At 35.4% G+C, this 16,886-nt stretch overlaps 3 protein-coding genes across 3 annotated transcripts; 2 read left to right on the top strand and 1 right to left on the bottom strand.

Annotated features, from left to right (window-relative positions):
- Positions 1-4,517: 4,517 nt before the first annotated feature.
- LOC142240936 (trypsin-like) lies at positions 4,518-5,563 on the bottom strand. Its single transcript, XM_075312681.1, has one exon. The coding sequence runs from the start codon at positions 5,548-5,550 to the stop codon at positions 4,759-4,761; it is 792 nt and encodes a 263-aa protein (XP_075168796.1). The 5' UTR covers positions 5,551-5,563; the 3' UTR covers positions 4,518-4,758.
- A 4,295-nt stretch (positions 5,564-9,858) lies between these two features.
- LOC142240945 (trypsin-like) lies at positions 9,859-10,694 on the top strand. The gene has a single exon (XM_075312690.1). It carries the CDS (start codon positions 9,877-9,879, stop codon positions 10,648-10,650), a length of 774 nt encoding a protein of 257 aa, XP_075168805.1. The 5' UTR covers positions 9,859-9,876; the 3' UTR covers positions 10,651-10,694.
- Positions 10,695-15,296: 4,602 nt separating this feature from the next.
- On the top strand, positions 15,297-16,147 carry LOC142240955 (trypsin-like). Its single transcript, XM_075312700.1, has one exon. It carries the CDS (start codon positions 15,339-15,341, stop codon positions 16,101-16,103), a length of 765 nt encoding a protein of 254 aa, XP_075168815.1. The 5' UTR covers positions 15,297-15,338; the 3' UTR covers positions 16,104-16,147.
- Positions 16,148-16,886: the final 739 nt, after the last annotated feature.

The raw sequence follows: 16,886 nt of genomic DNA, 5'->3' as shown, positions 1-16,886 counted from the left end.
TTTATCAAAATTTTATTTCTTTAGAGAATTTTGTCAAATTTTTTTTCTTTAGGAAATTTTGTCGAAATTTTATTCCTTTAGAAAATTCTGTCAAAATTTTATTTCTTAATATAGAAAATTTATATCTATCGAAAATTTTATCAACATTTTATTTCTTTAGAAAATTTTGTCAAAATTTTCTATAGAAATTTTCCCTCTGTGGGGTAAAATACTCTAGATTTTATTTCTATAGACAATTTTCTAAAAATGTTCTTTATATAGAAAATGTTCTCAAAATGTTATTTCTATAAAAAATTTTGTCAAAATTTTATTCCTATAGAAAATTTTGTCAACATTTTATTTCTATAGAAAATGTTGTCGACATTTTATTTATATAGAAAATTTTATCAAAATTTTATTTCTATAGAAAATTTTATCAAAATTTTATTCCTTTAGAGAATTTTGTCAAATTTTATTTCTTTAGAAAATTTTGTCAAAATTTTATTTCTTTCGAAAATTTTGTCAATATTTCATTTCTATAGAAAATTTTGTCAAAATTTTAATTATTTAGAAAATTTTGTCAACATTTTATTTCTAAAGAAAATTTTGTCAAAATTTTATTTCTTTAGAAAATTTTGTCAAAATTGTAATTCTTTTGACAATTTTGTCAAAATTTTATTTCTATAGAAAATTTGGTCAAAATTGTATTTCTTTTGAACATTTTGTCAAAATTTTATTTCCATGGAAAATTTTTCATAATTTTATTTCTATTGAAAATATTATCAAAATTTTATTTCTAGAGAAAAATTTGTCAAAATTTTATTTCTAGTTCTAAACCTTTGTCAACATTTTATTTCTAGTTCTAAAATTTTGTCCTTGAACATTTAATTGATTTGTTGTTCTCTCTTTTTAAGTGAATTCAGTTACGTATTAAGGGCCACTACAAATAGTTTAATATCTTGAATGTGATTTTTGACGTTCTTACACGCTCTTCTATAACAAACTATTTTCGGAATTATGCTTCCTAATCAATTTGGTTTCATTATGAAGCGGACAGTCGCGTGTTCGATGTTTTTGTGTCCCTCCATAATCAATCAATCAGCCATATTAGACATACTTAAGAGATTATATATATTTTTTTAAATGATATCTTAGATCTAAATAGACTTTGTCTTCATACCTTTGTATTTTGTTTTATATAAAATGTGATTTTATTATTTTATTTTTATTATTTATAAGTAAAGTTATTTTAATTCCTTACGCAAATGATTAGAGATGTGTAAGTGCTTGGAAATTGTCGTGATTCGTGAAACTGAGGCACGAAGCGTGAGTCGAGTTAAGCAGTAAAGGGTGATTTTTAGGAGTTATAGGAAAATTCTTAAAAATAAAACTTAATCCTTATTTGAATCGAACTTAACCTTTATTTGAATCGATGGTAAGGTCCATTTAATTTAATGTTTGAAGATTACTTCATGCAAATGTAGACCGCGACTGCTCCTCAAATGGTATATCCGCTTAGTACAATTGTGACATACTCTTTGCAACATTGCGACCGGTATCAAATATTTCGATGTTGTCTTCCAATGCATCTATTGAAGCGGATTTGTCTGTATAGTCATGAGCTTTAACATAACTCCACAAAAAATAGTCTAAAGGCGTTATATCGCACGATCTAGGAGGCCAATTGACCAGTTCCAAAGATGAAAAAAAAACCAACTTTCAATTAACTTCAAAGTATAAATAAGCGAGAGACGCTTCATAATCATGATTAAAATTTGAAATTTTATTCACCCGATCATCTCTGTCGCAAAGCTTATATAAAAGATATTAAAGAAAACGTTGCTATCATAACGAAATTTGTGTCTATTATCATCAGAAGTACCTATTTTGCTATTGTTATACATAGTCTTACGACTTTTTGATTGTGAATTTGATTTCCAAAAATAAATTGAAATGGGTGTTCTTTATTTACAAACAAAATGAAGTGCGTCAAAAATGCCTTATCAGTGGAAAGTTTTGCAAAAAAAAAAAAATAGTTATTATACCCTACGCCACACTGTGGAACAGGGTATTATAAGTTAGTAGCATATGTTTGAAACATCCAGAAGGAGACGCGATAGACACGTGGTGTCTTTGGCAATATTGCTCAGGGACGACCCCTGAGTAGTTGATCCAGCCATGCCCATCCGTCCGTCTGTCCGGTCTGTGAACACATTTTTGTCAAATCAAAGTCTAGGTCGCAATTTTAGTTCAATGGACTTCAAATTACGTACAAATTTGTGTTTTGGATCAGAGTAGAATCCTATTGATTTTGGAAGAAATCGGTTCCGTTGTAGATATAGCTCCCATTTATATTTTTGGCCCGATATCTGCTAATATGGGCCCAGAAGCCAGCCTGATTTCAGCTTGATTTGATTCAAATTTTGCACAAGGAATGCAATTGACAATGTCGTAAAGTGTGCCAAATTTGGTTGAAATCAATTCAGATTTGGCTTCCATATATATATATATGTATATATATATATATATATATATATATATATATATATATATATATATATATATATATATATATATATATATATATATATATATATATATATATATATATATATATATATATATATATATATATATATATATATATATATATATATATATATATATATATATATATATATATATATATATATATATATATATATATATATATATATATATATATATATATATATATATATATATATATATATATATATATATATATATATATATATATCCTTCATCAAATTTACACAGAGGCCAGAGTTTTGCCCTGATTTATTTTAAATTTTGTACAGGGAGTAGAATTAACCTTCGGGGTATTCATGCCAATTTTGGTTGAAATCGGTTCAGATTTAGATATAGCTTCCATATATATTCTTCGGTCGATTTTAACCCATATGACCATAGACGTCAAAGTTGTAATCCGGTTTACGTGAAATTTTGCACAGGGAGTAGAATTAACAATGTAACTATGCATGCCAAATTTGGTTGAAATCTGTTCACATTTAGATATAACTCCCACACATATAACAGGTTGGCTGATAAGTCCCCGGTCTAACAAAGAAAAACACATTTTTTTTGTTAAAATTCGTTTTTATTATTCAATATAGTTCCCTTCAAGAGCGATACAACGATTATAACGACCTTCCAATTTTTTTATACCATTTTGGTAGTACTCCTTCGGTTTTGCCGCAAAATAGGCATCAGTTTCGGCGATCACCACTTCAGTGCAGCAAAATTTTTTCCCTGCTAGCATTCTTTTGAGGTCTGAGAACAAGAAAAAGTCGCTGGGGGCCAGATTTGAAGAATACAGTGGGTGGGGAAGCAATTCAAAGCCCAATTCATGAATTTTTGCCATCGTTCTCAATGACTTGTGGCACGGTGCGTTGTCTTGGTGGAACAACACTTTTTTCTTCTTCATATGGGGCCGTTTTGCCGCGATTTCGACTTTCTAACGCTCCAATAACGCCATATAATAATCACTGTTGATGGTTTTTCCCTTCTCAAGATAATCGATAAAAATTGTTCCATGCGCATCCCAAAAAACAGAGGCCATTACTTTGCCAGCGGACTTTTGAGTCTTTCCACGTTTCGGAGCCGATTCACCGGTCGATATCCACTCAGCCGACTGTCGACTCAGGACTCAGGAGTGTAGTGATGGAGCCATGTTTCATCCATTGTTACATATCGACGGAATAACTCGGGTGTATTACGAGTTAACAGCTGCAAACACCGCTCAGAATCATCAACACTTTGTTGTTTTTTGGTCAAATGTGAGCTCGCGCGGCACCCATTTTGCACAGAGCTTCCGCATATCCAAATATTGATGAATGATATGACCAACACGTTCCTTTGATATCTTTAAGGCCTCTGCTATTTCGATCAACTTCATTTTACGGTCATTCAACATCATTTTATGGATTTTTTTTAATGTTTTCGTCGGTAACCACCTCTTTAGGGCGTCCACTGCGTTCACCGTCCTCCGTGCTCATTTCAGCACGCTTGAATTTTGCGTACCAATCAATTATTGTTGATTTCCCTGGGGCAGAGTCCGGAAACTCATTATCAAGCCAAGTTTTTGCTTCCACCGTATTTTTTCCCTTCAGAAAACAGTATTTTATCAAAACACGAAATTCCTTTTGTTCAATTTTTTTCACAATAACAAAAGTTGCTTCACAAAAGACGCTCTATCTCACAAACTAATTGACTTACAGACGTCAAATTTTGACACGAACCATTTGAAGGTTGGTACTATATAAAAATAATATGCATTTAATACTAGCGACGCTATCTATGTGTCAGACCGGGGACTTATCAGCCAACCTGTTATATGTATTTCCGATTTCGGCAAAAATGGCCAAAATACAAGTATTTTCCTCGTAATGTCACCATTTCGACTGATAAATCATAAATACACTTTTGCCTAAAGTTGCCTAAAACTTGCTTCAGATTTTATGGCCCATGATGATATATGGCCCCAATGTAAATCATAGTTCTTTTTTATAAAATACATTTTTATTTTTTTTTTTTTTCAATTAATATACAATGCATGTATAGTGTTATTTAATAACAGACTCATTCACATTACACTTTCAAAATCCACTTTAACTAGATTTCAACTGTCATTTGCCTTATAAAGAAAATGGATTTCAAATCAAGTTTTAGTAGTTTTTGAGCTTAATGTGTATGAGCTATTAGTCAGTGTGCATTGAAATGCGAAAAGTTCTTTACTTTTTACAACGCCTTAGCAGTAGCCTCGACCCACTTGTGAAGGGAAGGAACATCGGCGTAAACACCGGGATAACCAGCTCTAGCACAGCCATAACCCCAGGAAACGACACCAACCAATTTATTTTCAGCAACCAATGGGCCACCAGAATCACCTTGGCAGGCATCCTTGTTTTCGGCATAAGCACAGACCATAGTGGCTTTGATTTCGGAGCCATATTTGTATTCGCTGGAAGCGCAAGCCTTCTCATCAACAATGGCTACTTCGACTTCTTGCAATGTCTTTGGCAAGCTAACACAGGTCAAATAGCATTTGGTGCCCCATCCGGTGACAACAGCGGGAGTACCAGTTTTAGGAGTAGAAGTGGCCATGTCAATATAACGGATTTTGGAGGATTCTCTTACAGGGGTCTTCAATTTAATGATAGCAATATCATTGACCATGGTCTTGGAATTGTAACCCTCATGGTATTTGAAAGCTTTAACTTCAACCAACTCACCACCGGTATTGTATTGGGTAGAGCCGAGACGTACCTTGAATTGGGAAGCGGTATAGGATTGCATACAATGAGCGGCAGTTACAACAATATCCTCGCTGATGATGGCGCCACCACAGAAATGACTGCCTGAGTTGGTTTGCAAAGACACCTGATAGGGATGCTTTTCGATGGTAGTGTCTACACCATTGACAATGCGGCCATCCAATTCATCGGGCAAAAAGCCGGCAAATGCACAGCTTACCAAGGTTAAGACGGCTACGAAACGGAACATGTTGATGTCAAATAAAACTGACTGCATTCAGTAGCCAAACTGATCCAGTATTTATACTAAATGGCCAAAAAAAAACAAACAAAGTATTAATGAAATTAATTTCGTGCTTATCTTCTTGCTATTTAGACAATTAATGCATTTATCTATGAGTGCATTTCTATATGTTTGTCAATTTAAATGATAAGTATTTTGCCAAAATTATTAAACTGATATCACAAAATAATTGTATATATATTTGGTAATATTTAGAAATTCCTAGTACAGCAAATTAAATTCAATAGAAAAGGAACTAAGTTATTGATGACAAATAAGAAGGTTATAGTTTGAACTTTGCGCTGCATAAAATAAAGTTGTGCAAATAAATTCCATATTTTTGGTTGCTGCAGTTCAGATTAACCCAGAAAAAGAAAAGCTTCCAAAAAAGTAGTTTGGATCCCGAATTTGTGATCCGGAAGTAGTGTAAATTTTGATCATCTCCAATGCATTTTACATGGGCTTGTCATAGGACGGAAGTTCTCAATTTTTTGATCCTTTGCATTGCTTTAGAAGTTGTGCCTTGGAAGTTCATTTGGATAAAGAAATTTAAAAAACTAAAAAACATTTTTTTTCCAATTTCACTTTATTACACTTTTATTTTCTTATTATCTAATTTTTACAAATTGAAAAACTTCTTCGCTTCCACCGGGGGTTGAACCTTGGTCTGTTGGCACCATAACCGAACGCCTTAGCACACTCAGCCACAAACGCCATTGAACACAATGTATCAAAACGTCTATTCAAATGGACCTAATATGACTCCGAGGCATGGTTAGGTTAGGTTAGGTTGTAGAGGATGACATCAATGTTTGTGTTGAAATTGATGTCCATTCAAATGGACGTCTATTCAAATGGACCTAATATGACTCCGAGGCATGGTTAGGTTAGGTTAGGTTGTAGAGGATGACATCAATTTTTGTGTTGAAATTGATGTCCACTTAGATCAGTATAGGTCCATTGTGATTCCTCGATGTGATCTTTCCATATTCTTCCTTCCGATGCGGTCCGCTTTGTCCCAGAGCTTCCTCCTACTCGTTCTCTTTTAAAGAAATCTCAGAACAACCAACCAGAGGCCCTGATGAATTCAAGTATGTCCCTTAAGCTGCACTCCCGCAGATCAGTGAGAGCCTGAACGAAAAAGGAGCCCAGTATCTTGTTTCTTCTAAAGTATAAAGCTGGACACTGGCACAGGAAGTGGTACGAGTCCTCCGTAACTTCCGGATCCAGGCACCATCTACAGATATCATCGTCTTTAAGTCCTATTCTTACCATGTGTTATCCCAAGTGTATTATGTCCTGTTATGATACCAATCAGTGGCCGCAATTCTTCTCTGTTCATCGACATCAAAATTTCGCAGTTCCTACGTTTCTTTTCGTCCCATATCAATTTGGTTTGCTCGCAACCAACCGAAGAAACCCAGCGTCTTCGCCATAGTTCGTCATATTTTACCTCTATTCTGGAATGATAGGAAGACAGTGGAGGAAAAACGTCCGCTAGGACATTATTCGTTCCACGAGCGCCCTCCTCATTTCCTATTATCCCATAGTGCCCAGGTACCCAGCACAGAGTTATATTATGCTGTTCAGTGAGAACCTTGAAAAATACTGCAATCACTATCCAGCGTGTAAGACTCCCTTATTTGTAGTTCACTGCAATAGATTCCGCTGGCCGTTCCTTCCTCCATCTTTGACCGGTCCGTATACATGTTCAGGGTTCCGAAGGGTATCCTCCTGTCTTGCCACTCCTCTATACTTGGTATAATGTATGTCGGTTTGTTATGATAAACATGCTCCGTGGCCATATGGTTCGTCTCTCTATACTGCCCGGACAGAATCTCAGTATGCAGGCTGTCCTCTGGAGAAGAGCTCCAAGGCATGACATTCTAAATACTTCCTGAGATGTTGTTTATTGCTATGAATGAAAATATTTTTTTTTATGTTATACATCGTTTTTTATTTTATTTTGTTTTTTTTTTTTTGGCATATATTTTTGTATAAATATATTTTTTCCATTAAAACAAAATATTAAAAATGATCGTTATTTGCAAAACCTTCTCAAAAGAACTTCCATGCAAGAGAAAAAGTCAAAAGGCACAGGTTCAAATCCCAGCGGGGATGATTTGTTTATTTGATTATTTTTTACTTTTTATTGATTTTCTATTCTTTTATGCGAAATTTAATTGTCCAAAACTTTAATTTTCACTTACAACGGCCTAATTCCGTACATTCTAAGACTTGTCCAAAAGGATTGCATCGGAAGTGAAAAGAAATCGAAGGGGATCCCGGGATGCGCTTTAAATGAAATGTTTGTGGACTTGATGGGGGATTCCAGGATGCGCTTTAAAAGAAATGTTTGTGGAATAACTTCCAATTTTTTTTATGCTGGGCAATGAAAACGTTTATCGGCCTATATGGCAAGATTAATATTTTTTATGTTTTTATCCTACCGACTTGATTTGGGGGAATTCATACTTCGAAATTTCCAGATGTACGCCGAATTATATTTCAGCTTTGGAGATCGCCTATGAACCCGGCCTACACGTACAAGCTGCATTTGTCGTACTTGACAAAGTTGCTGTTTAGCCTTGATGATTGAACCCCGCCAACCTTTGTATGCAATTCGGGCATGGTTAGGTTAGGTTAGGTTATATGGCAGCCTCACTTAGACGGTTCAGTCCATTGTGATACCACAGTGGTGAACTTCTCTCTTATCACTGAGTGCTGCCCGATTCCATGTTAAGCTCAATGACAAGGGACCTCCTTTTTATAGCCGAGTCCGAACGGCGTTCCACATTCCAGTGAAACCACTTAGAGAAGCTTTGAAACCCTCAGAAATGTCACCAGCATTACTGAGGTGGGATAATCCACCGATGAAAAGCTTTTTGGTGTTAGGTCGTAGCAGGAATCTAACCCACGACCGGGCGGGCATGCTAACCATTGCACCACGGTGGCATGCTAACCATTACACCACGGTGGCTCACGGACATATATTTATCAATAGTATGACGAGGTCGTAGTTCACTCCAAGACGAATTTCGTGAGGGACGTCGAAAATCAGTTGTTGCCCCGGAAACCATTGATGATGTGCGTTAACTGATATGCAAGATCATCATGGGACCTATCGTGAGATTGAGACAACCTTAGGCATTAGTGGGATCAGCATACATCCAATATTGCATGAAAATTTGACCGCCGAAAAAATTTGTTAGCGTTGGGTTCCACACAATTTTTCAATCGCTCAAAAAGGTCGAAGAAATGCTTCAAAAATACGATCGCGGTGCTTCGAAGCACGCCTATGACATTGTAATAGGTTATGAATCGTAGCTTTATGCTTATGAGCCCAAAAGTAAACAGAAGTCGCCTATATGGGTTTTTAATGATGAGCCAAATCCCACAAAAGTTGCTTGCGCACGGATCACTTCCAAGTAAATGATTGCCTGTTTTTCGAAAAAACTGGATATATCACAATCGTACCACTAGAGCAAAGAAGGACAGTCATTCCTTGGCGGTACACAACCATTTGTTTGTCAGTTCTCTTCTAACAAAATCAGGAAAATCAGCCGTCGAAGATGGATCACCAAGACAATGCGAGCTCTCACACATCGGCTGTAACATCAGCATTTTTGGCCACTGAAAACATCCATTTCATGTGTCATGCGCCGTATAGTTCTGCCTTGCCACCGAATGACTTTTTCGATGTTTTTCGACACACGAAGAAGCGGTTGATGCGTTTAGAATGCATGTTTTGGAGATACCTCAATCAGAGTGGCAAAAGTTTTTCGAAAAAATTTTGGAAAAGGTCAATAAGTCGATTTTATGATTGCAAAAAATCGACTCATCTTGGGAAAGCTCAATCAACGTTTGAATCCTCGCTTCATATCGAAGCAGCTTTTTCATATTTTCCCATTGACTTTTACTTATCATAGAACATTGTAGCGAGCTGCTATCAGTATCCATAGCACACAGTTGATAATAGAGGCGAATGATAGGTGTTTGGTGAAACGCGAATATTTATCGATACACTCAAAGATTAAAATATGCTAAAATCATAACAAACTTGGCAGTGTGTATAGTTGGCTCTTCAGACAATATTTTTCGCTGAAGGTAATTTTCTATAGAAGATAAATAGTTGGCATAGTCTTATCTGGAACATAGCCAGCCACATTGTGGAAGACATTGATCTACATTGGCGAAATGGCAACCTCAACCCCAATATCAAGATTAAGATAAGATGGCTGTGGGACTATGTATTAGAAAATCAAAAAACTATTTCCTATAAAAGCCAAATGGAAGTGGCAAACGTTATTAGTAATCAAAATGTTTCGTTTTGTAACCATTTTCGCTTTGGTCAGCTGTGCCTTTGCCGGCTTCTTGCCCGATGATTTGGATGGCCGCATTGTCAATGGTGTAGACACCACTATTGAGAAACATCCCTATCAGGTTTCTTTGCAAACCACCTCGGGCAGCCATTTCTGTGGTGGCTCCATCATCAGCGAGGATATTATTGTAACTGCCGCTCATTGTATGCAATCCTATACCGCTTCCCAAATGAAAGTACGTCTTGGCTCTACTGAATACAATACCGGTGGTGAGTTGGTTGAAGTCAAATCTTTCAGATACCATGAGGGTTACAATTCCAAGACTATGGTCAACGATATTGCTGTCATTAGATTGAAGACCCCTGTTAGAGAATCATCTAAAATCCGTTATATTGCTTTGGCCACTTCTACACCTAAAACCGGCACTTCCGCTGTTGTCACCGGATGGGGCACCAAATGCTATTTGACCTGTGTTAGCTTGCCCAAGACTTTGCAAGTTGTTGATGTAGCCATTGTTGATGAGAAGGCTTGCGCTTCCAGCGAATACAAATATGGTTCCGAAATCAAAGAAACTATGGTCTGTGCTTATGCCGAGAACAAGGATGCCTGCCAAGGTGATTCTGGTGGCCCATTGGTTGCTGAAAATAAATTGGTTGGTGTCGTTTCCTGGGGTTATGGCTGTGCTAGAGCTGGTTATCCAGGTGTTTACGCTGATGTTCCTTCTCTTCACAAGTGGGTCGAGGCTACTGCTAAGGCTTTGCGCGAAGAATAATTTCGAATGTTAGATTTTTTTTAAATAAATGTAAAAATAAGAAATTTCTGTTTGTATTGCGAATATAGCCTTGCAAGCGTTTAGCAACGATATATCTGTTAGTTCCATTTTCATACAGATTAAAGCTATTATACCCTACAGTGGTGTAGGGTATAAAGGGCGTGTCGAAACTTTCCATTTTGTATGTGTTGAATATTTCATTAGTTAAAATTTTTGGAAATTATGTGATGGCGCAAATCGATGACGATAAGATATCAAAAATTTGGTATGAGGAAAAGGGATAGATAGAAATCTCTCCCACTGAACAATACAATAGACCTGTTTTATTTTAGCAATATTTGTATGGACTGTTCTGCACTGGCAAAATATTGATCTGATACGAAAGATTATACGACTTAAATTTTAGAACATGCAATTTACACAATATTAAGTACAAAAACTTAATAATCTTTAGTTAATAGTTTAGATATTGGACCTTTCAAATAGAGGTAAAATTTTTAAAAAAATTGGGAGCATAAATTAGTGATGACAGGATTGTCAATAGATGGCGTAGTACGGGATGCGAGTTTGTTCGTGTCAGAAGTGGAGATTTTGATGTGGAAGACTGACAACGGCCAGGAAATTCGAAGAAGTTTGAAGATGTTAAATTGGTGGCATTTTGATGATGAGAACTCGCGAAAGAACTGGCCGAAGTTACGCGCAATCGATTGAAACCATTGGGAAATATTCAAAAGCAAGGAAATTGAGTACGATTAAGAAGAACTACAACTAGAAAATTGAAAATTTTTACCATAGACCAATTAAATATAGAGACATACTTTGATAATTCACCATGGTCTTGTTTATTTGCGCAGTGCGCAGTCATTCCACTCAATTGCGCAGTCAGGTGACTCAATTTCTTTTTGGAAAATGAGAATTACCGTACAAATTAGTCAATTTGCATTACAAAAAGGTGTGGATGTATAGAATTTTACATGTTTTTCCAATATTTGGTGTTTGTTCAAGAGAACAAAGAAAAGAAAACAAATTAAAGCCAAATTAAAAAATCACTCAATTGGTCTATGTTTTTACCATAGACCAAGGAAGGTATAGACATCTCAAGTGAATTCACAGAGCTGTAGTTTGTCTGCATACCGTAGAGGGCTCTTTTTCGTCTGCAATTGAGTCATTATACCCTAAACCACATAGTGGTCAGGGTATAATAAGTTTGATCGGCCAAAAAATGTGCCTACCAGAAATATTGATTTTCGACCCCATAAAATATATACCGATCGACTCAGAATCACCTCCTGAGTCGATCTAGCGCTTGGTGTCCGTCCGTCCGTCTGTCCATGTATTTGTTGTTCACAGGATTCCGGTCGCAATTATTAACCGATTTTGATGAAATTTGGTACAGGGAGTTTTTTGGGCACAAGGACGAACGCTATTGAATTTGGAAGAAATCGGAGCAAATTTAGATATAGCTCCCATATATATGTATCGCCCGATTTCGACAAATGGGGTCACGTTGCGCGTTTTTTCAAACGGATCGTCGCCAAATTTGCCAAAAGGTAATCTTTTCTATCGCCCTTCAAGTCTGCAAAATTTTATCCAAATCGGTTCAGATTTAGATATAGCTCTCATATATCGCCCGATTTTCCCAAATTTGGCCACAAAACCTTTATTTATCAACCGATCTTACTCAAAGTTGGCTAAATATAATCTTCTATAGCACTAACTATATGTGCAAAAAATTATCGAAATCGGTTCAGATTTAGCGATAGCTTCCATATATATGTACCGCCCGATTTTTCTAAATTTGGCCATAAAACCCTTATTTATCAACCGATCTTACCCAAATTTGGCTAAATGTAGTCTTCTATAGCACTAACTATATGTGCAAAAAATCGTCGAAATCGGTTCAGATTTAGATATAGCTCCCATATATATATATATAGCCCGATTTTCCCAAATTTGGCCATAGAACCCTTATTTATTAACCGATCTTACTAAAAGTTCGCTAGATCCAGTTCTCTATAGTACTAACTATATGTGCAAAATTTCATCGAAATCGGTTCAAATTTAGATATAGCTCCCATATATGTATTGCCCGATTTTGAAAAATTCGCCCCTATAACCTTATGTTTGACCATACAGGCCTCATTTCGTAACTGATCTTACACAAATATTGCACAAGGTAACCTTTTGTGGTATTAATTAAACCCGCAAAATATTATGCAAATTGGTTCAGATTTAGATATAGCTTCCATATATATGCATCGCTCGATTTTCCCAAATTTGGCCATAGTACTCTTATTTATTAACCAATGTTACTCAAATTTCAAATTTTGATGTACTAGCCGATCGTACTTATACGTACTTGTAGCTCTTACATAAGAATATTGCTCGATTTTTACAAATTTGTATTTATTACCCACACTAATTTAACGATTTTCTCTTTTTTAATAATGGGCTCAAATTTAGTGGCATACTAACCCCGTAGGTGCAATATCAACACAACCAGTGTTGCTAGAAGTAGGGGAAATTCCCTATATGTAGGGTTTTTCTAATATTTAGCGTCTTGTAGGGACGTAGGGCCACAATGTAGGACATTTTCACTCAACACAATTTGTAATAATTTTTACATTTTGGTGGCTCTAGAGGAGGAAATTAGAAGCCGGCAAGGCTTGATCTTTAACAATGTGTGGTAAACTTTATTCCTGTAGAAAATTTTGTCAACATTTTATTTCTATAGAACATTTTGTCAAAATTGTATTTCTATAGAAATTGTTTTCAAAATATTATTTCTATAAAAAATTTTCTCAAAATTTTATTTTTGTGGAATTTTTTCTCAAAATTTTATTTCTATAGAATTTATTGTCAAAATTTTATTTCTATAGAAAAATTAATTACAAAAATTTTTTTATAAAAACTTTTTCCACAATTTTATTTTTATAGAGATTTAACAAAAAAGATTACTAATTTGGGTAAAATTCTAGCAACTGTGGCAACCGTGGTGGTAATACAAATTTATATTCTAAGTTATATTTATACGTTGCATATTCATGTTTTAAGATAATAAAGTACTTAGAACCATTTTTGTTTTGTAAAATTTTTTAAATTTAACGAAAAATATAGTAGGGAAAATTGTTTGGGAATGTATAGGAAAGTAGGGAACTTTTTTTGTCCTTGTAGGGTAAGCCGAACATTTTCCCTGGCAACATTGTCAGATTGACACAAAGCACCCATAGACATGTACCCCTTAATTTTCTTAAATATGCAACTGCGGTTTATCTCCCAGACCTATATGTTACCCCACAAATGCTTATGATTACTAATTCAGTAATGGTGGTTTAGGGTATGATATAGTGTTTTTTAATTTGGCTTTAATTTGTTTTCTTTCCTTTGTTCTTTTGATGAAACACCAAATATTGGAAAAACATGTAAAATTCTATGCATTCACACCTTTTTTTAATGCAAATTGACTGATTTGCACGGTAATTCTCGTTTTCTAAAAAGAAATTGAGTCACTTGACTGAGCAATTGAGTGGAATGACTGCGCACTGCAAATAAACAAAACCATGGTGAATTATCAAGGTATGTCTCTATTTTAATTTGTCTATGTTTTTACTTGCGAACAGCTGACTCAAAGGGAACAAAGGAGCCGAATAATTCGTTTTTGAGCCGAATAATTCGTGGTAAACTGCCAGAATATTTGGAAAGATACGATATTGCATCACGATAACGCTCAGCCAGTCCAGACATTGCTCCTTTTTGTGTTGTGAAGTGAAAGTAAGGATCTTAAGGAATAGATAGCTTAGATACACTAAGCTAAATTTTATAAAGCTAATATTAACAATAGACGTTATCGATATCAATTCAGCGAATTTTTAGTAAATGTAATTCTTTTCCTCTGTTGGTTAAGCTACACTTGTAGTTTAGTCAATGCATGGTTTTAAGCTGAAATCAAAAAAAAAAAAAAACAACAACAGTGATTAAAGTACAAAACCAACAATAACAAAACAAAACAAAACGAAAGTAATTCAAAATGGATAAAATTTATGGGTAATTGAAAAAAATCGATAAGTATAACATATATTCAGGAATTCATTATTTAGACAATTCAAATTCATAAAAAATAATAAACAATGTTGGGCAAACGCTAAAGTTTTTCCAAGATCTATAAGGTAATTTTAATTTTACAGGGCCTAGATTCTAGAATCTAGATAGCTTCCTATACTTCCTTCCTATCTTTAGTTTAAAGAAGCCGCATCTATCGATCAAGACTTTGGATCCAAGTGAACTTGTTAGATTATGAGTAGAAATAGAATTATGAACAACGTTGCTCACCAAACTGAATACTATGGGATCTAAATCCGTTCGCCTAAAACTATGCAATAATTTTTATACTAAAGTTTGCAAGTAGGTTTGCAGTAGGTGGATGTTTTACATTTAATGAGAGTAGAACGTAATATTATGGCACCATCATTTCTATGCCACATACAAGTACTGGACAATAAGTACTTAATTCCTATAATTCCAGTTATATCTGCACTTCATAACTATCTTTTATACGGAAATAAGATAAGTGCAATTCCCGTGCAAATCCTACTGAAAATATTTTCAAGTATCGAAACTCATGCCCTATAAATTGGGCCACGGTTTGCTTGGAACTTTATCAGTTTTGTTTTACATCTTGGAGTAACAAAATGTTTCGTTTTGTAACCGTATTTGCTTTGGTCTGCTCGGCCTTCGCCGGTCCTTCCTCCAACGATTGGGAAGGACGCATTGTCAATGGTGTGGATACTACCATTGAAGCTCATCCCTATCAAGTGTCTTTGCAAAGTAATTCTGGCAGCCATTTCTGTGGTGGTTCCATCATTAGCGAAGATGTTGTCGTTACTGCTGCCCATTGCATGCAATCCTACTCGGCCTCTGAATTCAAAGTTCGTCTCGGATCCACTGAATACCATAAAGGTGGTGAATTGGTTGAAGTTAAGGCTTTCAAATTCCATGAAGGTTACAATCCCAAGACAATGGTGAATGATGTTGCTGTTATCAAATTGGCTCGTCCCGTCAAGGAATCTGCTTCGATCCGTTATGTTAAATTGGCCGAGAAGACTCCTGCCAATGGTACACCAGCTGTTGTCACCGGTTGGGGCACCACTTGTTTCTTGGCTTGCAATACTTTACCCAAAACTTTGCAAGAAGTCGAAGTTGGTATTGTTAATGAGGAAACCTGTGCTTCCAGTGAATACAAATACGGTTCTCAAATCAGAGAAACCATGGTTTGCGCCTATGCTCTTAACAAGGATGCCTGCCAAGGTGATTCTGGTGGCCCCTTGGTTGCTGAAGGTAAATTGGTTGGTGTTGTTTCTTGGGGTAAAGGCTGTGCCATGGCTGGTTATCCCGGTGTATATGCTGATGTTCCTTCTCTCCGTAGCTGGATTGAAAAGACTTCCAAGGCATTGTAAATTTTTATTATGAGAATAAAATAAATGGGATTAGCTGATCATTAGCAAGAGTGGTTTTTCTTAATGGCTTTGTTGTTATGAAGTTGGGCACATGAATGGGAAAGAAGTCATGACTCATGCTATCAATATGATTAAGTTGGAGTAGAGATAACTAAATTTTTCTGATCCTGCCTAGTCTGTCAAGGAAGTTCCTACCCAACAAAATCTAGGTAAACCACTTACCAAGAGCATATATCGTATGCTGTATACGCAAACTTAGTCAATTAATACTCTATGGTATTGCAAGCTTGTGACCGCTGAAAAGCTGAGGTGCTCTGGAACAATTTGAATGAATTGCGTCCTGGTAAATCTCTGTCGCAATCAGTGAAACATGTACACATGATGATAATGTCATATTGCATCTTTTGTCTTTTGCTTCAACACAAAACAAAATTCTTACTCAATCACGAAATTAATTGATTCAATTAATTTTTTAATTGAAATGTCTTCAATCACAGAAATGATAGTATCAATTAAAAAATTAATTGATCCAATTAAAACATTTTCGTGAAATATTTTCTATAAGCACATCGTTTTCCTATTACCTACTTTAGTGCTAATTTTGCCACATTTTTCATGTGGACGTTTTTCCACTTAATACGAAATTATGCCAATTTTTCTAAGCCCTGATAACTTTGGCCTCCAAAGGACATAATTTTTAAATTTTCATGCCACCATAACCTCTTAGGTTAGGCTCATATTTCAGACTCAATTAGACTATAATGTCCATTGTGATACCATACA

The sequence above is a fragment of the Haematobia irritans genome, chromosome 5 (genome assembly GCF_050003625.1).
Source record: "Haematobia irritans isolate KBUSLIRL chromosome 5, ASM5000362v1, whole genome shotgun sequence".
NCBI lineage: Eukaryota > Metazoa > Arthropoda > Insecta > Diptera > Muscidae > Haematobia > Haematobia irritans.
This window is presented reverse-complemented; position numbering and strand designations above follow the sequence as displayed.